General features: G+C 41.9%; 1 protein-coding gene across 1 annotated transcript; it reads left to right on the forward strand.

The window, feature by feature from the left end:
- Positions 1–154: 154 nt before the first annotated feature.
- kcnj19a (potassium inwardly rectifying channel subfamily J member 19a) lies at positions 155–16,095 on the forward strand. The gene is made up of 3 exons (XM_061090165.1): positions 155–820; positions 12,083–12,299; positions 15,428–16,095. Exons 1-3 carry the CDS (start codon positions 155–157, stop codon positions 16,093–16,095), a joined length of 1,551 nt encoding a protein of 516 aa, XP_060946148.1.
- The last annotated feature ends 293 nt before the right edge of the window (positions 16,096–16,388 follow it).

Raw genomic sequence — 16,388 nt, forward strand, 5'->3', positions numbered from 1 at the left:
CTTTTATTTTTTTAATTCCTTCGATTTTTGTACGCGTAAAGGTGGCCATGGCGCATTTTACGCACTGCAGGTAACCGGTGTTTTGGGGCTCAAACAAACAGAAAACATGGATTAAAGGGAAAGTAAGTTTTTGCTTTACTTCAGGAGAGCTCAAATGGCGGCACTTCGCAGAAAATTTGGCGAGGACTACCAGGTGGTCAACACGAACCTGGCCCCAACTTTCGCTACCCAGGTCAAGAAGAAACGCCAGCGCTTCGTGGACAAGAACGGCCGCTGCAACGTGCAGCACGGAAACCTCGGCGGGGAGACCAGCAGGTACCTCTCTGACCTCTTCACCACGCTGGTGGACCTGAAGTGGCGATGGAACATGCTCATCTTCATCCTCACTTACACCATCGCCTGGCTGGTCATGGCATCCATGTGGTGGATCATCGCGTACATCAGGGGAGACTTGAACCACGGCCACGACTCGACCTACACACCCTGCGTGGCCAATGTTTACAACTTCCCCTCAGCTTTTCTGTTTTTTATTGAGACCGAGGCCACCATCGGCTACGGGTACCGGTACATCACTGAGAAGTGCCCGGAGGGCATCATCCTCTTCCTGTTCCAGTCACTGATGGGCTCCATAGTGGACGCTTTTCTCATCGGGTGCATGTTCATTAAAATGTCTCAGCCCAAGAAACGCGCAGAGACGCTCATGTTCAGTCAGGACGCGGTGATTTCTCAGCGAGACGGGAAACTGTGCCTCATGTTCCGTGTGGGGAACCTGCGCAACAGCCACATGGTGTCTGCTCAGATCAGGTGCAAACTCATAAAGGTAAGTTCACAAAGAAGGGATCATGATAAAACTAAACCGTATAATTCACAAGTAAAGAACATACAGTTAAACCTCACAGTCAATCAAAGGGGTAACAAAACACGCATGGAAATGAACTTGTTATAACTTAATATTAATCTGGCTGCACTGGTCAGCTCTTTTGAATCTCAGCAGGGGGGAACTTTCTTTTATGGGTTTATGCAAATGGAAGAAGCTTGAGGAAAGTGATTTCCTTTTGGCACACTGGGAGCGCTCTTGACAGACAGCTTGCATCTGTGAAAAATGTTTACTCCATTTCCCTCCATGGGATAAGCGTTGGTTGCACATTGCACATCAATGATTAAAATTAACCTTCTTTTTGTATTCAAAGTGCAACTGTAAGCAGGTCCCACACTATGTGCCTTGTTAAACCAAACAGGCTTAAGGTAGTATTACCATAATCCCTCAGCTGCAGGATGCAGAGGCTGAGTGGCAGCCAGGTGGATCCCAAACCATGGAGATAAGGGAACAAAGGCACTGGTGGGTCTTTGTGGCGAGTGGTTTAGTGAGGAGAGTGGACACTGTGTCCAGCATCTGTTCCCCTTCAGATGGTGACACCTGGACAGATAGGAGTGAGGCAGAGATGGCACCCAGAGGAAGAAAAGATAGGCTCAGTGAATCAGGGTTGAGAGGGAGCTTCACACACTGACACAGATCACTGAGGGCACAAAAGCACTCCTGAGAGAAAGGTATTCATGACAACTGTGAGGAAACGCATCATTGTGTCTTAATGGATAATTTGATTGTCCGTCCCTGATTTATAAAATGTGTCATGAAGCATCACACGGTTTAAATATGGCCGCAGCAAAACCCAGGACCAACTAATCAAACTGTCCACTAATGTGGGTTTGGAAGCTCGTCATCAATTGTGCCAAGCTGCCACACTCCACTAATGAAGAGCTCAGCAGATTTTTTTCATTTTTGTGGAATATGGCTAATGAGCCGCGGACACTGAAAACAAGCGGCAATGCAGACAAAGATCACCAATAGCAGCAAGGTTGGCCGGCTCTTCCTTTAATGATTCAAGTCCAGCTCCTTTCAGCCACATCGGTGTTCAATGTGCAAAATGGGCCATAAAGAAGACAAACAGCATTGGTGAGGTGTTTGGAGCTTGTTTATGTCTGTGGTCCACACGGCAAAGCGTTGGTCAGATTAATGATGCGTGCAGGCAGAGGGGGAGAGTCCATAGCCAGGTGTGGAGGAAGTGAAAAGGCCAATAGGCATAAAGTACAATCGCACATGTCTTCAATGATTTCCCCCAATTAAGTAACCTCTCAGCATCCCGATTAAACTCTCCACCTGCGACACACACTTATGATACCATAAATGTGGTGTATTACCACACTCTAACTCAGAGTGATAAATAGTGTGTCGAAACTGACAGATGTGGTTGTTTTTATAGCTTTGACAACAAAACTGGAACAGAACTAATCAGGTTTTGTGTTGAATTCAAATAAGAAGGCAAGTTGTATTGTAAAGGAGATGAGAACAAATAGAAAAAGCAATAAATTCTAGTCTGGACTGTAAGAAATACAATCAGTTTGAATTTCAAGACCTCTCTGCCCACATCATTTTTACAGTCCTCTCTGTGAAATATAATAAAAGCAGCATCCATTGAGTGCTCCTTAGTGGTTTTTTTATTTTTGCTTCAGGCTTTGTGGTCTAACCTTATTCTTTGGCTTCAAAGATTCTCTTTTCAAGTCAGAATTTTTCTACAGGTCTGTCCGAGCATGGACCACAAAAAAAGAAAAAGGAAAAGAATGACTCATCATAGTTGAACAAAAGCTTTGTTTTGGCTCAATGTATAGTCTTCCTTTACATATACATGTCACATTTAAAACGTACTACTCAAGTAGATATATTTTAGACTAAATGTTTCCATTGCAGTCCCCGTATAGAAATGCTGGTGGTGCTGTTGAACTGCAGCCCTCTTCAATCATGCCTCATAAAAAATACTCAGCGACATTATTTCATCCTGTGTGGATACATTGAGTTTGAGAAAAGGGTTTTGCAATGACTTGTTGCATCTAAAACAGAGTAAATGAACAACTCAAAATCCATAGACATTTAAATTTTCATATTAATCAAAACAAATCAGTTTCTCTGACACCAGCATGGACTATTTGTTTCTGATTATTCTCTGACGTGTTTATGATTAGAACCGCAAGTTGGGGGTATTTGAATTTTTAAATCTATAGTTCCAAGACTGCGTTCCAAGTTATTTAATGGAACTCAAACTTGAAGAGGAAAAGAAGCTCTGAATGAACAAGTACAGACGGTTTAGTTAGACGTTAAAGATCTGCGCCTACTTATGGTCTTTATCACATTACCTCCACCAAGCTCCTGTCCATTTGTTTATTGGTTTGTTGGTTTTGTTAAGCAAGATCACCAAGAAACTAATATGAATAATGTGGCGTTCGGGGAAGAAGCAGTTAAATTTGGTCCGGATCAGGGGACGGATCCAGGAGCACTTTCTTTAAAATTGTGAGGGTGTTTTCAGCACCTGTTGGTTTTTAATAGGGGTATGTGCTCTGCTGATTGCCTTTCTGTTTCTCTATAAACTATTTAGCAACTACAGTTTTCCTCCAGTTTACACATGTGAAGCCACAGCAAAGTCTTCTCTTGCCTCTCATGCACCTGAAGCTCACAGGCCTGTTTAGTGGTGAGCATGTAATTACAGACTCAGCTTTGATTGGGCACTTCATTTCTCCTGCTGCCAATAAATAGGTCAAAGTAATCTATTTACTCAGAGACTTGCTTTTCTTATTCAAAAGAGCTGCAGTAGAAAAACACCTTAAATCGTAGGAAGCTTTTGTCTCCTACTCATCAGTGCACAATTGTATGAAGTTGAACCTTTGCCAACCTCCACGCATTTTGCCCTTAACCGACTGTTGAGTATTTAAATATTTGTGAATGGTGCTTCGATGGTGTTTCTCAATTCACAGTCAGTGGCATCTTCTTGCACCTCCAGCGTTGGTATGTGTCAAAGGACATTAGCGACGCCTGTTGTCAGACTCCATGTGTTTTCATAGCGTAAGGATTGAAAGCTGTAACCACTTTCAATAGGATTCTCCCTGCACTGGAGGGCAAGAGGGCAAATGGTGCCAGTTGCTACTTATTATGTCAAATTTTATATCCATCATGCAATATTTGCTCAATCAGAACTAATTCAAACATATGTTGACCTTTTTATACTGTGTCACTCCAAGACAGCATCACAGACGTTGCACTCAGTCGTTCACATGAAGAGTGACAGGAGTGGGTGGGTGGGTGGGGTTGTCAGTTGCATTAAGCTACAGAAATGGTTGGGGACATTACTCTTTTTACCTCTACCAACGAGTCAATGTTTACACCCCTGTCCATTTGCCGGTTGCTTGCACAAAAACTGAAATACTGACAGTGTTTTCATGAAACACGGTGAAACCAGGGAAGTGGTATTGGCCAGTGAAGAAGCCATTAAAGTGGAGCAGATCCAGATCAGTGGGCGGATCCAGATTTTTTAAAATTTAAATAGATATATTGCAATGTTTTGATATCGCGTTTTTCTTAATTTTCCCTGTTTCCCCAGGGAGTAATTCATGTATCTATTTGAAAAAATCAGGCATGTTTAGAGAACTGATATATATATGAGTGTGCTGAATTTGCTGCAGCTTGTTTGAATTGTGGGGCCTTGGCTATTTAACAGACAAAAATGTTCTAAAGTAACAGTTTAAGAACCACATTAATTTTTCTACTTTTGTAAAGTACAGATACATGAAAATTGTACTTTAGCACAGTAGGAAAGTAAATTAACTTTATTACATCCCACCACTGGTTGTAAGTAGCAGACACACACAAATATAAGTGATCCCCAAAGATGAGAGCTTTATCTTAAGAGTTTCTGGAGGACAAAGCCTGTTTGACAGTGAGCCACTTGTTGGCGCTGCTGTGTTCCGGACAGTATGTCAGTGAACCAGATCTCCACTGAACTGTCACGGATGATTGCTGGATAACAGTGGAAAGATTGAAGAGACAGACCGACGGGACCTGTCATCCTGAGTCCCACAGTCAGTGGTTGAAATGGAGCTTTGACGGGCATCCATGACGGCCTCACAGGGCATCCTGCTGGAACATCCCAGCTGAAAATACGGCTCTGATATTACTCGGAGGGTGGCGAGGGAGAGTGGGAGAAGGCGAGAGAAAGAGAGAGTAAAGAAATTCAACCAAAGTGATGGAAAGTGGGGACGGAGCTGGAGAGAGTCTCATTGCAAGAGAGGGGAGACGTAAAAAGTGTTACCCACAGAGTTCTCCTTTTAATTGAGTGATCTTAGAAAGTAATCGTCACAGCTGTGTACATCACCTCAAAGGATTGCAGAATGTGGCATATAGTAGAGTTGAGAAGTAGAATTGATTTCCGCTTCTTTTCTTTCAAGAATAGAGATGCAATTATGCTATCAGGTTGTGGGGGTTGGGAGAAAGGCCTTGAAACTCACCAGTTATCGATTCAAACCCAAGAGCCGTGAACCTAGGACAGCTCATGATTCTGTCTTTGTATCCGCTTCTTAAATTATTCAGCCTACATGTAGGATGTTTTGCTGTTGGAGGGTTCATGCTGAAAGGTGCAAGAGAACACACACATTTTTAACCTTTGTTCCTTTTTTCTTTTTTCGTGATGCGTCCTAAAGAAGGAATGTGTGAGGTGAAGTCTTTAATGTTGATATGGTGGCAGAGAAAGTAAAAAAATATCACAAATATCTAGCTGCATATTCCAGAAATCTCTGTCTGTCTGCATGTGGAACAAATACCACGAGACCCGTTCATCTGTTTTAATTGATCTACTTATGGGCTTCACACTTACTGTGTGTATTAGGGGTCCAAGGAAGTGCAGCGTCACATTGGGTGTGATTTAGACACGGGATACTTTCAGTAATAATAACCTTTGGATAAACAGACAACCAGTTTTCTGTAGTAGCAGTGGATGAGACTCATCAATGTAAGGGATGTTGATCAGCGTTTACGGCAATGACAACTGATTCTCCTTTGAATAAACAGGTGAAGCTCTTTGTGCAGCAGCGGTAGAGCAGCTTCAGGGTTCTGTGGACTGGGTCCTGCAGTCGGTCTTAACTTCTCACGGCTTAATTACTTATGATCACTTTCAGAAAGAAATTTGCAACCAGCATTACCACAGTCCAAACAAACAGCCGTTTCCAAACAGGCAGTCATGAACAGGCACTGCACTCGTATTAGTTAATTTGGCAACACACGCACTATAAATACTCGCTAAACCAAATCCAGGAAATGCACTGCAAAAATACATAACAATACTGCATAACACCCCCGCTGCCTAAAATCAGACCTGAAGTTCACAAGCACTAAAGAGAAGCATTATTCCTCTTGGATAAACAACACGTCTTCAGGCTCTTGACAACAGTAATATCTGAGAGTTGTTTCAATGTTTTCAACACCCAAGTACAAATCAGAGGCAGCACAGTCACAGCTTAACACATTTTTGGCCAAGAACATTGTGACACTGCCCACTGCTGCCAAAGTCTCTGTGTGTCACAGAGAGAATTAAAACACGTTCCAAGGGGGGGAAAAAAGAATAGCATTTCCAAATAATGTCTAAAACTACTTTATCTTGGTTGCCCAGTACCACCCTGGCATTTTTTATTTTCATTTTGGTTGAGTGTGAGCCTCCCTAGGGACCTTAAGAGTAGGATTTCATGTCTTCTAATCACAAGACTAGCAAAACAGAAATTGGATTTGACGGAGGGAAAGGAGCTTAGTATCCATAGAAATTATCTTTATCGTCTGCAGTCCGTAATGAATGATGGTTAAAGTGAGTAGTCAGGGTGTGCTTGTGCTTTTATTTTGTCGTCTTAGTTCATACATGAACAATCAACACCAATTTAAAAAGGAAGACTTGTGTACGATCTTAAATAAGTGTTTCAGATGTCTAACTTTACTCATACCTCACCTTTTACAAACACAGGCATTTATACAGCATTAAACATAATCAGGGATTCTGCAGATATGTCCAGTATCAACATAAAGTCAAAAAGTCTCATCATCAAAAAGCACATTTCCTTGTGGCGGAAGACTTAGTGTTTGAGCAGCTTCCCTTTAAGTTCAAACGTACTGTAAAAAAGGCTATTAGCCATGTGCTTGCCCAGATCTTTCTTTTTATTGCTTTCTAAAAGTCCTGATTGACTTTTTTAGAATAGCTGAGCCAAAGACTCAAATATGGAGGACTGCTCCTTTAAAATGAAGCCAAATCCGGAGTGTTGCCCCCTGCTGTCTGGTAGCACTCAAGGTCATAAACCCTGTTTCCACCATGTTAGCAGACGGGACATGGACCAACCTAAAAAGTCAAAATATATGTTAAATCGATTTTTCTAAAATTATTTGGTTTTAATGATGATATAAAAATATGGTGACACGATGGGCAGCTGTGACGACACCTGATTGGTCAGGAATGTGTATCAGCAGGACCTTGATACAGAGGCTCTAAGCCACGATCACTTTGCAGGCTCCAAATAATAGGGAAAGCACAATATGGTAGACATTTTGGTTTCATTTTTTGTACAGATGGAGGAAGTGGAGACATGAAATCCATTTTAGTTGACGTCTTTTATTTAAGTCTCTTTTATGCTATAAAATAATTAAAACATTTCATGGATAAAGGATAATCTTTATTATCCCTGTGCTGTTCAATTTGTCGTTTGGTCAGCTGTGACCACACAACCATCAGACAAGTAAAGTATAAAGTATAAACAGTATAAACGTACAAGTATAAACGTCTACATAAAACTCCGATGGCAGCTGGGACAAATAGGTTCCTCAATTTCCTTTAACTAAATGTGTTACTTAAATGGTATTAAATCTATATTTTATGCTTGTTTACTAGTTGGACAAGAGAAAGATTTAAGATTTAATTGAGAACAGTTGCTGAATTACACAGTGTCGGTGAATTATGGAGGACGTAAGAAGGTGGTGTTTCTCCTTTTCAGATGTTGTGATGCACAATGTTGTTGAGCGACCAAAAGAGGGGCAACAACGGATGTTTCTGTAGACAAGTCTTTTTTCTAAATCAACCTACAAACAATATTGTGGACACAGTTTTTTCACGTAAACAGAAATCAGTTGATTCAGTCTAGATAATGTATTAAACGCGAGTACATTTTATTACTGGAGGAGAAATATGGGCTGGCCATCTCTGTGGGACAAATTCATTTCAATCTTGATCCAATTTGAGCATTTTATCCACACTATTGAGGCTGGTCTGTTTATTATGTTCGACTTGCCCAACCTTTATAGATGTACTGAGCATGCAAACAGTAGCAGAACTGAAAGCTTCATGATGCGGCCGGCTTCGACCTGAATGCATACAAACTCTACCTTCCTTTCATGCTGCTGATTGATGAAAGCCCAGCAGTGAATGGAGTGGTGTTAATTGAAGATCAGGCCACGTCAGGTCTAATCAATTTGATTCTTCTTCTGTCTTCATCCATGAGCATCATTCACACCACAGAGACACAGCTGTTGTGTTCATGAAACAAAACCCATGTCGTCCTTTTTACAATAACTAGTGTAGTGGCCGTTCTAAACCTGCCTGTTTGGAATGGGCTGTTTTTCTGCAGTAATACTGCTTGCTGCAGAACCCAGAAGCTGCAAAAAGAACTGCTCACCTGAAGCTTGACTCAGTACAAACCTGAACTGGAGATCAGTTGTAGTCGTGAACGTACTGGTGTCGTCATTGACAAGGTCACTGAAGTTGATGAGTCCCAACCGCCGCTGCTACACAGCACTGGTTGCCTGTTTATCCAAAACGTATAAGTGATGAACGTATCATTTGTCCCCATTGCACCAAATTCAACCCTGCACTTCCTTAGGCCTTTAACAATACACAGGCCAAGTGTGAAGCTGATAAGATGAATTTTTTTTTGAGATATGCAAGCCACATACAGACAGACATTTCGACCGAAAGATTTTTCTGAATTGATAACTAAATTGGTGAGTATTTAAATGTGATGAGTCTATGTCAACATGCTCATCCAGTCATTCTGCAGTAACTTCGCCCCAAAGGAATTATAAATGACTGAACAACACCCTGTCTGAATTTTATAAAGCTCTGGGAGACAGATCTGTCTATTTGTTGAACTTAATGTCAGATTTACAGAAAAGACAGGAGACAAACCCGGCCATCTCTGTATCCTTGTGCGAGAGGACGTGTAGGAGAGTGCCAGCAGTGCCTGTGTAAGAAGCTTTGCCTGTCAATGTTTGCATACAGTCATCCATCTTCTTAATCTTAAGTGACAAAGACAGAGAGTGAAAAGTAGAATTTCCCTAAGCTAGCATGAGATAACCCACATGGAGGAACGCCGCCAAACAGTATTCAGCGGCCTGTAAGCACCCGACAAGTGAACAATGTCCTCCCCAACATGAAAGTCATTCTTCAAGATAAACCCAAAAGAGCATCTCATTGATATTCACAGGCGATAGAAATAGAATGCAATGCTTTCTGGCAATGTAAAAAAAAGAATGTTTACTCATACTTCATTCACAATTTCTGACTCGGAGGGATAAATTGGGCAATGTCAGCGGGAGGTCAGGATGAGCTCTGACTAAAGTACAGGAGTGACCACGATGAGACAAAACAGAACCAAAGATGTAGTAAATCCACTGAGAGTCCAGTTATTGGCAATAGGAATCATTTGCATTTTTGTTTCACTTAATTCATCTAAATTATTTAATAAAATAGCCAGTTTATCAGCGAAACCTTTTCCAACAATATCCTGAACCTGAACACAAATCATCCAATCATGACTTATCAGCTGTAACCAGGGCTCTGCAAGCTTAAATTGTCTCTATATGCATGGGCTGTAGTTCGACACACATTAAACTGTCAAATGGACGAAAGTGAGACACCAACAACGATTAAAAACAGTTGTTGTTGGAGTATTTTTTGTGACATACAAATCGTTTCAGCCACACAAAGCTTGGGATCAATCGATCAATAAAACCATTCATTCTTCTATTCCGTTATCAACGTATTTTGGACTGGAACCAGCGCAGCTATTACACACATTCTGTTATGAAACCTCTAAAACAGGAAATTGTCTTTGTGGGACTAATGTGCTTCTATTTAAATTTGTTTTTACAACTACATCCTATGGTGAGATACAGAAATAGAAGCAGGTTTTGTAAAGAAGGGGGTGGGACAGTGTGTGTGTGTGTGTGTGTGTGTGTGTGTGTGTGTGTGTGTGTGTGTGTGTGTGTGTGTGTGTGTGTGTGTGTGTGTGTGTGTGTGTGTGTGTGTGTGTGTGTGTGTGTGTGTGAATCTGTGTGTGTGTGTGTGAATCTGTGTGGGAGATAATTACGAACCTGTGTGGTGCATGAATAGTGTGTATGTTTTTGTGAGTGGGTGACTGGTGGCTGACACATCCCAATTATTGGTTGTGGGTGGAAACAATGAAGAAAAAGAGAAAAGAGAAAAAAACTTGGCATATGCCACTGAAGATTACACTGCACCTTTTATTGATTGTGTTTAAATACTAATTACACTTAACAAGGAAGTTTGGTGCCATTTAAAGTATAAAAGAAAGACAGCTTAAAAACACAAGATAGAGTCTTACCACAAAGCAACTGCTGATCTCAAAGGTGATTAAATGCCTGATATTTTATGGTTTTTGCTCTTAAATTACAAAGAAATAATATGTTAAGGCTTCGTCTACATCTGATAACCTACATAATATACATTACTTACATCAAAGCTGTTGAAAAAGCTACATACCTCATTTCTGAGAAGCAGATGTGAGCAACTATGCTTCAAATTTGAGGGGATGAGCGGAAATGTGTAAGACAGGCTGTTAAGTGAGGGGAGAGAAAGGATGAACAGATGGATTAGACAGAATAAGACAGTAAAGGTAAAAATACACCCAGGAACCATTGGTGCTGAGTTCCAACATCATCAGGGCAATTAAATGCTTCCACGCCACTTCACACTCTGTGGGCAGGTCCTGTCCAAACACGGCCGTCTCATACGTCTAATAAATGAAAACAGATTTGTGCTTTTTTGTGTTTTTTTCTTTTTTTTCATCTGGTAACCATTGGAGTAATTACAATTAAAACTGCATCCACCAAGATAATACTCAATTTACATTTTGAATACAGGACTCACAATGCAATATACTTGTATGGGCTGTATTTTGTGCTGATGAAAACAACGGAGAAAAAGTTATCATCACGACAAAGACATCTCATCACATTTTAAGTAGATATGGTGAAGGCCTTAGCAAACAGTTGCTTATTCCACATTCAGTAGTTACCGAAAAAATCATTCATTTGCATGTGTGTGTTCAACATTCACTTTCTTTTTGTTCTGTTTTTGGTCTTACTTTGAATAAAATAATAAAAACACTTTGCATTTTGTAATGGAAATTTACTTAATAACTTCTTAGTTTAGGCTTACAACAGACACTTCCATCTAGGGTACTCAATGGAAATTGAATGGTGCACCCACTGGGCGGCTGTGGCTGAGAGGTAGAGTGGTCGTCCTCCAACCTGAAGGTCGGCAGTTCGATCCCCAGTCTGACCCATCTGCATGCCGAAGTGTCCTTGGGCAAAATGCTGAACCCTGAATGCCCCCCCCCATAGAATAACAAAGTGCTGCGATTAGATGCATTGTATGAATGTGTGTGTGAATGGGTGAATGTAAAACTGTACTGTAAAGCGCTTTGAGTGGTCATCAAGACTAGAAAAGCGCTATATAAAAACAAAACCATTTACTGTCTAGCATGTGAGCCCATTGTCTATTCATGTCTTGCAGGGGTTGTTCCTGATATCACCTTATCATGTGACCTTTTGCTCTACTCTGGATTAACTGTGTTTGTCCTTTGTTTGAAGAACTCAGCTGACACAACACAACACCCTAACCACACATGATACTATTTCCTCTCCATCACATTTAGGATGGAGCCTATCAGTCACACTCTTTCAGACGATAAGTTCCAGACACAGAACAATACATTCACACACCCCCATCTGCGTGTTTTGGGGTCAGGAGGTAGCCCACACAGAGACACTTAAATATGAGCACAGTCACTTCACATTTCATCACACTTGCAGCCTCAACTTGCCTGTGTTATCCTTTCTGCAGAAAGCTTTTTTACAAATCACTGTGCATTTAATCTTCTTTTCTCTTTTTCGCTTCCTTCCTCTCTCTATTTCCTGGCTGTCTTTCAGTCTCGTCAGACGCCCGAGGGCGAGTTCCTGCCTCTGGACCAGTGCGAGTTGGACGTTGGTTTTGGGACTGGTGCAGACCAGCTCTTCCTGGTGTCCCCTCTCACCATCTGCCACGAAATCAATCCCAAGAGCCCCTTCTTCGACCTGTCCCAGCGCTCCCTCATGAATGAAGAGTTTGAGATTGTCGTAATCCTCGAGGGCATCGTTGAAACCACTGGTGAGGAATCTATACCCACCACTTCTTTCAGCTCTTTGTATCCTGTACCCACTCCTAATCTACATGTAATTTCCCATATCGATATCAACCAACATAACATTCCTATCTAATAGATACTCATTATCTAGACTATGAGATCTCATTTCCCGCCTTCCAACTTTTGTATGGTCGGAAAAATGCAGGAAAAAAAGTAGGAATAGCAACAACACATTAGAATGACGCCATGATTGAATTATGAGGGATATTTTATTACGCCAGAATCGGTTTATGCCCACTCTATGCATAACAAAATCCTGTGGTCATAGATGCATGTGTCACTTTGATAGATGAGATGGGATGTTAGTCGAAGTTCCACTCCATTTTTCAGACGGCTGAGAGCAGAGGTGAGACGGAGACTGTGAGACATTGGTCCTCACCCACCACTGTAAACTACATGCAGCCTTGCTGAAGTACTCTCAGCATCAACGCCGCTCTCTCTCTCTGTTGCATATTTAACAGCATAATTTTCCCCCTAAGTCCAAAACAAGTAAATCCAACTCCCTCTTTTCTTTTCAGCCTAGCTTCCATAACCCTCACTTTGTCACAGCTGTAGAGGGAACCACAGAACTGAACAGGCTTAGAGCAGGGGGGGGGGGGATCAGCAGGGAGGCGTAGAGGCGGGCAGGCAACACGGTCTGTGCTCTGTTGATAATACGATTAATTCAGGGTGCAGACAGAAGTTTAGAGTCTCAGCGCTGTGGCACTCAGAGTGGAGGGCTAGAGGAGGGAAGCTCCGGCAGTATCACCTTCAATTGGCCACGATATCCCATCATCCTCACACTCCCAAACATCCCATTTAGGTGAACTAAAGAACAAATATCCCCTCACATCCATCGGCTGCTGAGACAGCTGTGCAGCTTGTTCATTGTCTCCCCAACTCATTCTCATTATGGTTCAAGCAGAGTTGACATATTACCACTCAGCCCCTCTGTGACTTGTCAGTTTTAGTTCACTTCTTAGAGGCAGAATTGGTTCCATTTTTCCACATAAGAGCATTATCGACCTAAAATGTGTTGGAGACCTGCCCCTGAAATCTTGATTCCTAAGAACCAAAAGAACAGTCAAGACCTAGGTCAAACCTTTGTAAACCAATGGGTAGTAAGCATGTCTGAATTTTAGTCCCTTTACTCTTTTGCTTTCTACTTTCACTAATATGCCAATGACAAACACCTCTATGTATGTGATATAATTTAGATTCTTACTTAGTTACAATGCTCAGATTTAAAAAGAGTCATAGAGAAGGCATAACACCATAATACGCTCTCTAGCCAGTGCCAGTAAAGGCTACAGCCAGGAATTTTGCATAAAGTCTTCTTCAGTGACACCCAGTTCGATGTCTGCCAAGTGTTTTACATAGCTGTGCTGAGGGCTTTTCTTCTCATGCACGATCCACTCAACATTAAGCACAGGGCTGAATATGCCTATGATGCCTGAATGATGAAACAAAACTGGTTTGCATGTCAGGCTCTGAACCTACTAGCTTCCAATACTTGTGTATCATTCTGCTGGTGGCTACAGAAGAAGACAACTGGAAAATTATACCAGACTCACTCTTGTAATTAAAGCTACTGGGCTAATTAAGAAATACTCTGACCTTTGTTTGGATGTGGACTGTTGAAGGTTTTCTGTGGATGAAGATGAGTCGTGAGCCTGGAATAGCATCAGGCTGTGACATAACACTGCACATACCATCCCTCAGAGGAACAGGATCAGGCTTTTACTCGACAGTGTTTAGTGAGCAGTGTTTAAAAGAAAATCTCAGGTTGAAGCAAAGCCACTGGATCAGAAAAAAAAATTGTCTAAGTGTTCATTGATCGCAAAAGACCTCCAAGCAAGCATCCGAATGTCAAGAAAATAATTTTTCCGAGGGCTGAGGTCAAATTAAAAAGTGTGTTTTGGATACTTGGAGGCTGTTTTAATCCTTTATGCAGACACACACGGTGTCAGCATAAAGGATGACTAATATGCACACCAACAAATAACTGCCAAAAGACATCAGGAAATCAATGGATAATTGATTTGAAGCCCCTACAATTAAAATCAACACCACATGTCACAATAAATACACGTAAAGACAAGTCCGATGGTTTCTGCCATCGATATATTGATGTGACAATGGTGCTGGGCAACTACTAATTCTGTTGATCGGATTGCACAATTATCACAACCAACACAAGACGTGCTGATGACAAGCATCACTCGCCTTTCACTTGTAATAACAGCACAAAATGTGTGAATCGCTCACCAGTTCATGGGAACGAGAACAGCACTGCTACAAGACTTCACTGAATGTATTAGCGTTATGTAAAGATTATTTATATATTATGTAAAGATGTCCTTTACTCATGCCACCATCTGACTTTTTCTGTTTATATTGGAGGCGACACACTTAGATTATGGAAAACATTAAGTATGATAAAGGAATAAAGTACTACAGATCCAGACAATTTAATCCCAGAAGGGTCATTCGATTCACCATCGAACCCACTCATCTATGTAATAATAATGAATAATGAATAAATTAATTAGTAGCCACAATCAGACATCAACATGCCAGTGCACATATCAACAACAACAACCAATCATTTTAAGCATTTATAAGCCTGATAGCAGAGGGAATTAAGGAATCAAAGCAACAATTTATTTTTACGAGTAGCCACATAGAGAAAACTCCCTCGAGAGAACATGATTCATTAGCTTTTCATTCCTTTTGCTTTCTTGGTCACTCGATTCTTCCAGAGGGAGCACAGGTCCTTTTGCTGGACTCCAATGATCTTGGAGCAGAACCTAATCAGCTTTTATCCTTCCTTTAGCTTTGACACTGCACTGCCTGTAACAGCTTTTTAGTCTTAGTGAATTATGGCCTGTGAATTCACTTTTCAAAAAGTATTTACATCTCCAGTAAGTGACAAAATTGAACTATAGGTAGAGGCATGAGGCAGCGTTTCCCAAAGAAAGTGGAAAGAGAGAAGATGGGAGGGAACGCTGTCCTTTCACATATCTTCTTATCAGCCAGTATTCGTTTTGTTTAAGCTTGACCTTTATTTAATGACAGTTATAAAAAGTACTACCCTGTTCATCTCTTGTAGGTATGACATGCCAGGCACGGACGTCTTATACCGAGGATGAGGTTTTATGGGGCCATCGCTTCCTGCCAGTGATGTCCCTTGAGGAGGGTTTCTTCCGTGTAGACTACTCTCAGTTCCACAGCACGTTTGAGGTGCCGACACCAGTGTACAGCGTCAAGGAACACGAAGAGAAGAATTCACTGCCCTCGCCTCTATCTACTCCCGTCCATGCACTCAGCGAGAGCCATGGCGCCCGGCGTGACCGGGTGTTTTCTGTGGATTACATCAACACTTTAGACGAAAGGGGTCGTCATTCAGGGGCCGGGGGTCGCCTGCCAAGCAAGCTGCAGAGGATGAGCTCTTCTGGGAAGGAGGACCTGCAGAGGAAGGTGCTTCTGCTCAGCTCCCAACACTCTGAGAAGGCCTGCAGCACAGGAGACTTGCCCCTGAAGCTGCAGCGCCTCAGCTCCACCTCCCCGGTACCCGAGGCGGAGAATCGGCTGCAACTCAAGTCCCTCAAGGTGGGCTTCGAACCCATGACCAAGTCTACTGGAGACCTGTACCAGCAGAGCCTTCAACCTTCACTGTCCCCTGCTCCGGTCCTCATGCAAAGCCCGTTGCTCTCGGCTGGAGGGAGGGCAGAGGACAACCTGCCAGCAAAGCTGCGGAGGATGAACGCCGACCGCTAAGATCCACAACAGACTCCCTGTGACCTCCGACTGCCGACACACAGGAGGAGACAGATCCAGAGATGAACTTTACCATTGATAAGAAAAAACAAAAAATGTTTACCGACAATTTATTGATTCGTTTTTTCTTGAGACGCAACCTTTACTGGAATAACTGTGATTTCTGTATTTCATAGGATATTTCATGGATTCATGCAGACGTTGTCACACACAAAACAACTAGAAAACACAAACTTCATGCTTGATCCAAACTCGATCATTCTGCCAGAATTGTGCATGTATACACTAAATCC

This window comes from Limanda limanda, chromosome 17 (assembly GCF_963576545.1).
Source record: "Limanda limanda chromosome 17, fLimLim1.1, whole genome shotgun sequence".
NCBI classification, from domain to species: Eukaryota; Metazoa; Chordata; class Actinopteri; order Pleuronectiformes; family Pleuronectidae; genus Limanda; species Limanda limanda.

Coding starts and splice junctions, on each gene's coding strand:
- kcnj19a (XM_061090165.1), top strand. CDS start 155: ATGGCGGCACTTCGCAGAAAATTTGGCGAGGACTACCAGGTGGTCAAC. Junction 821..12,082: donor TCAGGTGCAAACTCATAAAG/GTAAGTTCACAA, acceptor GCTGTCTTTCAG/TCTCGTCAGACGCCCGAGGG. Junction 12,300..15,427: donor GGGCATCGTTGAAACCACTG/GTGAGGAATCTA, acceptor CATCTCTTGTAG/GTATGACATGCCAGGCACGG.